The sequence below is a fragment of the Daucus carota genome, chromosome 8 (genome assembly GCF_001625215.2).
Source record: "Daucus carota subsp. sativus chromosome 8, DH1 v3.0, whole genome shotgun sequence".
In the NCBI taxonomy this organism is placed as follows: domain Eukaryota; kingdom Viridiplantae; phylum Streptophyta; class Magnoliopsida; order Apiales; family Apiaceae; genus Daucus; species Daucus carota.
In genome coordinates, this window is record NC_030388.2 from 16,085,330 (window position 1) to 16,096,709 (window position 11,380).

The window sequence follows — 11,380 nt, forward strand, 5'->3', positions numbered from 1 at the left end:
GTAGCACGTCCAGAAGATCAGAAGGTATAAAGTTTAAATACTTTATTTATTCAAAAGATTCCATATTGTGTCTACAAATGAAAAAGAACTCAGAAGATGAAGAATCGACGAACAAGCCACAACTTAATTGTTTAAATTGACAAAGAATATTTGATTCAACTAGTTACAGATCAACCAGATAGTACATTTGTGTATCAGCTACTCAGATTAAATATTCTGCATCAAACAAAGGTGGTTGTTCAATCAAGTCGAAGATCGTAATTGTTTATTGAAGATCGAAGACTCTGCTGCTGAAGAAAAGGATTTAAATGATTATTGAATTAATTATCTAACTTCTCAAATAATTATATTGGATGTGTAATTTATTTATTAAATTGTATCCATCTCAAATTAATTTAATTTATGAATTTATGCATTTAATATAGTTAAGTGAATATTAATTGATTAATATTTTAAAAGGAAAAGAATTGTTTTATTATTCATAAACTCGGCAAGACAATCCAATTGATTGCCTTGCCAAGCTTATTACCCTTCCAAGACACGGTAAGACAATCAGGGTAATTGTCTTGCCAAAATCTTAATTGTCTTGCCATTTAGCTTGCAAAACAATCTTCAAGATTGTCTTGCCGAATGACTTGCAAGACAATCTGGAAGATTGTCTTGCGGAGTTTGGCATTGTCTTACCGAAGGTAATATTGTCTTACCCTTGTTCTGGATTGTCTTGCTAAGCTCTAGACAATCTCTCAGATTGTCTTGCCTAGCTTACTTCAGCAAGACAATGTGCCAAATTATCTTAGCAAGCTCTAGATTGTCTTTGCCACCATTGTCTTGCTAGGTTCTTGGGTTTGCCTATAAATATGGCTCATCCATCTTCATTTGTAAGTGTTCATTGCATTTGTAAGCTTTCAAGTTGTGCTAAACTTGCTATTCGTTAAATCCACAGTTTACTGTGTTTTGATCACTCGATTGTTCTAAACCGCTAAGTTAGAATACTTCATGTCGAATTTATTCTACGAACTAGTGGACTTTAAAACTGAACCATATCAATTATATAACGAGTTACACATTGTTATATTAATTAATTAAAATCTGATTATCAAGTTAAACACCGATCAGATTATTCCGCCGCGATTATTTTGTGACGATTGTATTCAACCCCTCCTCTACAATCGTTTCAGGACCTAACAGATCTAGTCTTTTTGATCTCCAAATTATATGGTCTCCATTGAACTTCTCTCTATCTATATATATAGACACACACACACACACACACACACACACATATATAAAGATAGGTGGTGCGGTTTGAGTTTCCAAAAGTATGGGTACAATATTGTTTTTGAACGTAAGTTAGGGGGTCCGAATTGCAATTACCTGTACAGTGACTTGACGGAGTGCACAGAGTTGACAACAGTTAACGGCAGAGGGGTGCATCTCGGGTTTGAACCGTAAAGATAAGGGGTGCGAGTTGAGTTTACGAAAGTATGGGTACAATATCGTTTTTGAACAAGAGTTAGGGGTGCGATATGCAATTACCTCTATGTATAATTTCAAAAGTTGGGTTTCATGACGTTTTGCTCTTGATGTTTCATAATGGTTAGAATTTGCTTTTTAGTTGTTTGGTAATGCAGGGGCTTCACTCTTCCTGCTTATCTTTCGCTAAAATTACGGTGGTATAGACAAGCGTTTTATCGAAAATCGTTGTGCATCATTTAACAACAGTTGAGCGGAAAATATTTTGTAATATGTACAAACACAACAGTTTTGCCAACCGTTGTTTAATAGTTAACGATGGTTATTTTCCCCGTTGTATCACTTGAAAATCAACAATATTTTTAGAAACCGTTGAATAATATTTAACAATTTATGATACTGTCGTAGGAATTACTGAAAGACAACGATCGGCAGAAATAGTTGTGTTAAGAACCATAGTAGTCGGGCTTGAGATAATGGTTATCCGAAGGCAAAAACCAACCATTGTGTGTTTTTTTTTTGCAATGGTTTGTTTTAATAGTGTTGTGTCTGAAAGGTGTTGTCTGATCTGTTTGTCTTCTAGTCAGGCTTTCACTAAATATCTCGCTGCTATGGTTGTGCATTAATGACAAATTATTTTTTCGATAGATCGATGCATTATTTTCTGTTTCTTTTTCTACTGGACTCCAGTTCAACAATGTATGCACCACATCACGGATTGTGTATTTTTTTTGTTTGCTATTATATGAACATTTTGACTTTAATGATTGGTTGCTTATTCTCGAAGTCGATTAAGGTTGTTTAAATCATGGTCAAGAACAATTTATTTGTTGTAGTAAATTATCTGCTATGGATATATTAAACATAACTCAATGGACTTGGCAGTAAAGACACAGATTATGGATTAAAATTTGTCCAACTAGTTATGGACTAAAAACTAAAAAGTATAACCACGCTTATTTGAACTTGCAAGCCTAGAACAACAAAGGCGCGCAGTTCTGATATTGATCAAAGAACACGTTTCAGTTATTTCGATATGCAATATAATTGGCAATAGCAGTCAAAGGTGCAGCTTTGTTTAAATCAAATCCCACAAGCTGATCTATAGCTTCCTTTGTCAACTTATCAGCAAACTCCTTTGATTTCTCAATCCCAATAAGTTTAGGATATGTTGTCTTATCCGCCACCAAATCTTTCCCAGCCGTTTTTCCCAACTCTTTGGAAGACTTTGTGACATCAAGAAGATCATCAACTACTTGAAACAACAGCCCAATGCACCTAGCATAGTTTCTTACTTTCTCAACTTGTTCATCATTTCCACCTCCTAATATTGCCCCCATAACAACTGACCCTTCCAGTAATGCCGCCGTTTTGCTACGATGTATAAACTCCAAATTTTTTAAGCCGAGATTAGAATTACCTTCAGAACATTCATCTACAATCTGTCCTGCAATTAACCCTTCTGCTCCTATTGCCTTGGCCAGCTCAACAATTACTCTAACGACTTGATCCGAAGATACTCCTTTGGTCTCAGTAGCTATATGGTGGAAAGCAAGGGCTAACATAGCGTCTCCAGCCAGAACAGCAACATTTTCACCATAAACTTTGTGGTTAGTAGGCTTGCCACGTCGGAGATCATCGTTGTCCATACAAGGTAGATCATCATGCATGAGGGACATAGTGTGGATCATCTCGGCAGCACAAGCCACGGGCATGGCTGTGGACTCATGCCCTCCAAAAAGCTCGCAGGCAGCGATACTGAGAATGGGACGGATACGCTTGCCACCTGCAAGGAGGGAGTAACGCATTGACTCTTGAATTTTGATAGGGTCTTGGAGTGAAACAGCGGCGTCTAGGGCTTTGTTAACTTTATTGGATTTTTCGAGCATATACGACTTAAAATCAAATGTTATTTTAGTGTTATGGGCCGAAGAGATAGACCGTGTAGAATAATAAGGGATAACTTTTCTTGGTGATTTTGATTGCGAGAAACTGTTTGAGTTAAGGCCTTGATAAACGAGTTTATTAGGCGATCTCTGTTTAGGTTTGGTTGTATTTATGGTTATGATCAGATTCATGACACTCGCCATCACTTTAAAATGATGCCTTCAGGTAGAGAGTTTAACTATTTAATTCGGTGTAGTTATGCCTGTACAGGTATAATGAGACTGCTACTTAAAGATGGAATCAAGCCCTGCATCGTATGTCCAAATGATGACCTTAACTACTTCATTTTGTGTCTTAGGATTTAGTTAAAATTTTCTTATTTTCAAAATTGTGCAACAGATCGCCAACTATGTTTCAGTTAACATATGCGAGTTTTGGATAGATACCCAAACGGTTTTCGTCATTTCCACGACTATTTACTATTTCTGGGTCGTGTTTCCTTTAGAATGAAATAAGGCTTCTGGTACAAGTCAAATTTAGTGAACTCGCTAGCAAACCATCCATGAAATGACTAAACGTAGTGCCTCTCTGTTTGACACTACTTCTATCTTTTCTCGGTAAGAAGCGGCCCTCGTACTTTTCTTGGTCCGTTTGTGGTCCGTTTGTGTAAATGTCACAAGCACTTATAGCAAGATGAGAATGCTAGTTTTTGTTTCAGAATTCCTACTTCTTTCCGAAATAATTTAATCACTTATAATTGTTATCTTACTTCTTATTTTCAGTCGACTTTTTTATTTTAAAATAAAAAGCACTTTTCTAAATTTACCGAAACGGCCCCATAAACATAAACTTCTTGTGTCACCTTTAATTTCCCTATCATTTTGGACAAATTATATACCTATTAAGGAATAGTTGTAATTTTTTTTAGTATCTGTAATAAAGATCTTGAAAATAATGAAATTAATTAAGTTTTTATACAAATCAAGTCTCCGAAATAGAAATTATTGGAGGAGATTTAAAAATTTATTATTAAATTCGATAAGGGTGATTTATATTGAAAATTGATTTGTAAAATAGGAGTACATTGTAATTGGAGTACTTGCACCAATCATGAAATAATCAAACATAAACAAATGAATCGTCAAATGATTTTTCATGATAATGGAAGTGATAGGCCACACCCAAAAATGATAACTATAAACAAATGAATCGTCAAATATTTTTCATGATAATGGAAGTGATAGGCCACACCCAAAAATGATAACTAAGTACACATGCAAAGAAAAATGGAACAGAGAGGAGAGAAAAAGAAATCCACGCCCAAAAATGATAACTAGTACACATTTCTGACCGTCATTTAGTCAGTTTTGACACTATTCACGTGTATGACACGTCACCGGTGGGACCAGCCCACCAGATTTATGAGGAAATGGAAACACGTTTCCGACCAAAGTCATCGGTCAGTTATATGTCTCATTTGGGACCGATTCGTTATTCCCGACTCGGTTTTAAGAGACCGACGTAGTCGGTCGGTCGGTGTTCGGTTATGACACAAAACCGACCAATTTCGTTCATTTCCGACCGATTTTGTCGGTTGAAAATACTCGCTTTTCTTGTAGTGATTGGAATCATTAGAAATTTATTAGCTTGTCCAACAAAATACATTAAACCGAACATACTTAATAACTATTTTATTAAATATTCAAAATTATTATAATTAAAAGGCTCATTTTATTCTAATCATAATTTTTTCAAAAAAGCAAAATATTCAATTTTATATAAAAAAACAACAAATATTCTAAATCTGGCCAACATCATATCTGTTATAAGCTGGGTACTATCGAATATATAAACATTCTATTTTCACTTACATTTGTATAGTTATGTATACAAAACACTTTAATATTAAAAAAAATAAGTGCGTAGGAGGTAAATTTAATGTGTACAAGAGGTGAGTCTAATAAAATTTTAAATTACAGGGGGTGCTCCTAAGTTTTTTTTATGAAGAAAAGTAGAAGGATGCGAAAGGAAGAGGAATTAAATAAAAGTCTGACTTGCTTTCACTTTCGTTCCAGTTTTGGAGTAAAAATATTAGAATGAAACTATGTTAAATTTGCATTCGTTTTCATTTGCTTTCATCCTTCTAATAAATTTCAGAGCACGATGGGGAATGAAAATTGTGCTAATTTATACCTCTTCACTTGCTTTCCTCTTTATTTAAAACTTGGGAGGTGTAAAAGACTAGGGTGTTGACCCTATCTCTCACCATTTCAATAAATAATACCCAAATAACATGTCCTCAAATAATGACCCAAAATATCATTTAATAACACTAGCTCGTGTCACGTTTTAGGATCCTACTTACAAACGCTAGTTCGCTTAGCGTTTTCAAAAAAATTTCAATATTCCCGCGTTCATTTTCATTGGGCTTTAGTAAAACGTAGGTTTAACTTACGCTTAACACGGAAAGAAAATATTAAATACAGTAGACAGTATTCAGACACATAATATTCATCTTCCGAGAATGCTACACGAACTCCCGTGTAACGTAATAAGTGAAAAATGCTACTTTATATAGCGTTTTTTATTCAACCTAAAATGTGTTTAAGTATAAATTAATAATTTTAAAACCCAACGGTGAATCTAAAATTTTAACAACCTTTAAATTATTTTATTAAACTCATTCCTCGGTTTTAGGGTCTCACGGCTCGAATTAATTAGGGTTTAGAATCGAGGATTTAGGGACTAAATCCTAAACCCTAACTGTCGTCCAATTTAATTTCAAGTATAAATTAATTATTCTAAAACCCAAATATGAACCCTAAATACTAACGACTGTAAATTTACGTTCTAGTTATTAATTTATTAAGCTGGTTCCTCGGTTTTAGCTAAACCCTAACGGTGAGCTAATTTATTTTTCAAATATAAATAAAATATCATTCTAAAACCAAATATGAACCCTAAAATATTAACTCTGGTTAATTTAAGTTACAATTATTACTTTATTACAATGATTCCTCGGCCCTAAAGCCTCCAATTAATTAGGGTTTAGGCTCGAGGGTTTAGGGTGCCCTAAACCCTCAATCCTAAACCCTAACCGTAGTCAATTTAATTTCTAAGTATTAATTATTCATATTTACCCTAAAATGTTACTTTAGGTTCCAATTATTATTTTACTATGAGTAATTACCAAAATTATTTTTGAAAAGTAAAAAAGCAAAAGAAAAAACCAAAGGTGGGCAACGCAAGATAATGTTGAGTTTTGGTGCTTTTGGTTAACAAAACACCATATAACATCTTATTTTGTGACAGTGTAGGGCCATTATTTTGAGTTATGTTATTTGGGACATTTTAAATCGAAATTATGATATTGGGGCATGGGGTCTAATTTTTTCAAAAGACTAAGAGTCTTGTTGAGATGCTATAAAATTAGTGGCCTCAGAACTAAATATAATCAATATATATTATACAGAAGCTTTTATGACTGAAAATATTAAAATTTTATTTTGGTGGCATTTATTTATGCAATACAATGATGGTAAAAAAATGATGAGATGAGGTGTGTGGTGGTGGTAAATAATCACTAGTAATGGCAAGTTATGGTGACAAGCGGTGGTAGGTCAATCGTGGGTATAGGTAACCGTGGTAGCGGTGGAATGGGTTGATAATGATGCCCGGAGTTTCATCAATGTGGTATGAATGAAGATGATGATGATATATGTCGTATATATGTATAGTTATATATCTATATTTCTGAGATTTCCTGTATAGGAAATAGTGATTTGTGATGTACAAACAAGTGATATTTGCAGTTAAAAATAGTGATAAAAAATTTGTCAGATACTAGTTTCTAGTTTCTAGACTAATTTAGTTTCTAATGGAGTAAGCCCCTATATATATATATATATATATATATATATATATAGAGAGAGAGACAGAGAGAGAGAGAGAGAGAGAGAGAGAGAGAGAGTTGGACTCAATGGAGACCAAAAACTTTGGAGTCCTTAGAGACTACCAGATCTACCGTTAAAATAATATGGCAATTATTGGACATGATTAAATATTTTTTGTCCCGCATTTCTTGTCTTGCATTTTTGGTAATGTAATATTAATAATTTACATTATTCTTGTCCTGCATTTCCAGTAATGTATTATTAATATTCTTTTCCTGCAATTCTTGTTTCAGTTTTAATTCAAAATTATATTTATAATTTACAATATTCGTGTCCTGCATTTCTAGTAATGTAATGTTAATAATTTATCACGCATATTTGTGATATATCTAAGTGTATTTTTGTCTTGCAACAAATTGAATTCGTTACAAGATAATGATAATGAGTTCAGTGCCAATCATAGAAATGTCCAAATACATCTTTATTTTGTATGAAATTATTATTTTTATTTGTTAGGATTTCGGTGATTGAACACTAATATTATGAAATTATTATTTTATGTTATGCAAAGTTTAGAAGTTCTGCTTGTTATTCACCGATTTAGAAGTGCAGGACAGGATAGGGAGAGAAAACGAATGTGCAGGACAAATATTAGCAAGCCCTTGGATAGGTAAGAATTGGATGATTGTGATTAAGTCTCTAAAGCCTCCACAAAAATCAGTCTCCATAGAACTTTTCTCTCTCTCTCTCTCTCTCTCTCTATATATATATATATATATATATATATATATATATATATATATAATATATTAAGCTTATGTTTTGGGTTTTACAATTCATCATTTACTGTTTCAATTCTATGATACATCTTTCTTATTATTACCGTTCCTTTTTCTTCTTCAATTTTTAGATCTCACCCTAACTGTTTTCAATTCCCTCCATTAACGCACTGCTCTCCCATAGCCGATGATATAACTAGAATAGATATCTTTTTCTTCTCCTTCATTGACGGACGTTCTAGGTACAAAGATTTATCATCTTAGTCTTCTTCAACCACCTCGAACCTACTCCGACGAGTTTCATTATCTTGTTCGTTACTCCAATTATCTCAATATTCATTCTCTCTCTCTCCCCCTCTCTCCCTCACGTGCACATACACACACTCACATGGTTTATTGATTGGAGTACAAAAATGATTTTATGATTATTCAAGAATTGTTATGTGTATACAAGTGAAAATACTTGTTTATTTGTGAAGTAATTAAATTAGGTCATAAGGTATCTATGATGATCCAATTCTTGTTGATGAGGTATTTACTAATTTCTATTTCTCCTTTGTCATATTAATACATGCCCTGCACAGGCACTCATTTTGCTCCCTCTGCTCCCTTTTCCATATCTTGCACTCCTTTTTCATATGGCCTGGTTTATTACAATGAAAACATTTGAAACCTTTTCGAGACTTGGATCTTCCTCTTGAGCCATGAGAATTCCTATTCAAGCTTCATCCACGTCTCTCTTGTCTTTCAGCAATAAGTGTCCCTGAAGAATGATCACCTTGAGCTTTTCTTCTAGCTTCTTCATTTAACAAAGTGACTTTAACCAATTCCATGATTAAAGTACCTTCTGCTTGAAATTAGTTAATGTTATTACTAAAGTCTCCCAACTTTCAGGCAATGAGCTGAGAAGTAATGACGATTGCATCTCATCACCCATCTTCATTTTCGTTGTAAGTAGCTTGTTCACCAAACTTTGGAATTGACTTGTGTGTTCAACCATACTGCCACCATCCATGTACTTCAAATTAACAAGTCGTTTAAGAAGAGAAATTTTGTTCCTATTTGTTTTCTTTTCGAAGAGATTTTCAAGCTTTTTCCAAACAACATTAGCTCTGGTTTCATTAGATATGTGCTCACATACATTCATCTCCATCCATCTTCAGATATAAGCAATGCATTTTATGTGCTGAACTTCCCATTCCTCCTTCTCTATATTAGATGGCTTTTCACTGACTTTAATAGGCTTGTATAAATCTTTGCAATAAAGAAGATCTTCCATCAACTGCTTCAAGGTTGAATAATTAGATAAGTTTAACTTTATCATACCATTCGTCTCTTCCATTTTCGAACTCACAAGAATTTAACACCAAACAACCTATGCCCTGATACCAATTGTAGGGAAAAATTCCTTTCTGTAGCAATCTCCAGTACTTTACCTCTATGCAACGATAAATCTGGCCAAGTATAATTAAGCACGGAAACTATATAAGCTCTAATAACAAGAAATATATCAGACACGAAATTTTTTGTGTGGAAACCCCAAATCGTGAAAAAAAACACGAGGACCTTTGTCCTCTTTAATCTCCACTATAATCAACGTTTATAAATGGGATTACAATGATCTTCACTACTTATCTTGAGGCTCACAACATAATCAAGAGTGTACTCTTGGATATACAATATGAAACTCATCATCTATCAAGATGGCTACACAAAATAAATTCTCAGAACTCACTAAATAGAAATGTAATGAGTTGTATACCTTAAAGGATACAACTGATCAAGATGGCTACACAAAATAAATTCTCAGAACTCACTAAATAGAAATGTAATGAGTTGTATACCTTAGAGGAGACAACGAGCACCAGATAGTTGTGAACTATAAGGCCGTTTGGGTGATCTTAAAATAAGTGTTTCTTGCTTAAAATAAAAAAGTAGAGTAGAAGTTAGAAGCTAGTTAAGACTTATAAGTGTTTAAAATGTTTGAAAAATAAGCAGAAGCCCTGAAACAAAAGCGAGCATTCCTAGCTTTTTATAAGTGCTTCTTGACTTTTTACACAAATGGTACGAATAAATGCTTCCAACTTATAAACCCAGAAGCTCGGCTTTTAAGTGGTAAACAAACACCACCTATGTTTTTTTCTGTAACTGTTACCGTCTCACTTTGTTTCTTTTTTTTCTGTCTGAATGTGTTTTTCTCTCTCTCCTAATTAGAAATATGAAACGTCTTATGCATTTTCTTTATTTCTTTTAAACTGGGCTTAATACTCGTTTAGTGGGCCAAGCTCACAAAGTCGATTGGACTCAACAGAAAGCACTATCATATTTCAATGGCAACAGGCACAAACAGAAAATCAGAAGGTGCTCTAAAGTATCTCTGGAGAGCTAAGAAGCATGAGTGCAGGTGCGCGGTACGGGGATACAGGAATTGAGCAAATTTTAAAATACGAGAATTCGGGTGCAAGAAGATTTGACAAATATTAATATACTAGCCTTAAACCCGTGCAAAGCACGGGCGACTATATAATTTTAAATTTATTATATATAAGTTAAATTTTAACATCATTTTATTAGCGTCATAACAATAATTAATAAAAATCTTATTAAATTATATTCACTCTTAAAGATTTAGCTTTTAAAATATTGTTTATACTATAAATCTTTGGGATAATTAAAGGATAATGATGAAGCAGTGATGTAATAGCAAAATACCTCTATATGTTATAGAGTTGTATTTACAAAAGGAGAGTTTAATATTAGATTATTGTTATTTATTCAAGTAAGGGTAATTTAGGGATAACCAAAAAAGCATGACTAAACCAAAAATTTGTACTACTACAAATTATACACATGTTGGCTTATTATAGTATAGATAAATAGATAGATAATATAGATTAAAAATATATATTATGCATGTATTTCGATAATTACATGTATATTTAAACCAAATAATCCAATAAATAATTTCAATATCCATAACAATATATAATATAATTATTTAATAATTCAATTATAACAATATAAAGTGGTTAAGTGATAGTGTATTTAACTAATCATAAAATTAATCATTAACAAGATCTCCAAGAATCCCCGCACACCCAAATATCTCCGAGAATCGAGTGCGCTATGCGGCGGTTGAGTGAAGTATCCCTGCTACAGGAGAGGTTGTAGCAGTTTGGCCGAAGCCTAATCCAGGCTGGTTAACGTGCAATGTGGATGCCACAGTAAACACCGGAGACAGTAATTACTCGATTGGATGTGTTCTTAGAGATGCATCAGGCTCCTTTATGCTTGTTATGGAGGCTCTTTTGCAGAAGTAAAAGACCCAAAAATGGCAGAGGTAATGGT

At 33.5% G+C, this 11,380-nt stretch overlaps 1 protein-coding gene across 1 annotated transcript; it reads right to left on the minus strand.

The window, feature by feature from the left end:
• Positions 1-2,353: 2,353 nt before the first annotated feature.
• LOC108197999 (geranylgeranyl pyrophosphate synthase, chloroplastic) lies at positions 2,354-3,659 on the minus strand. Its single transcript, XM_017365776.2, has one exon. The coding sequence runs from the start codon at positions 3,561-3,563 to the stop codon at positions 2,496-2,498; it is 1,068 nt and encodes a 355-aa protein (XP_017221265.1). The 5' UTR covers positions 3,564-3,659; the 3' UTR covers positions 2,354-2,495.
• Between the last annotated feature and the right edge of the window lie 7,721 nt (positions 3,660-11,380).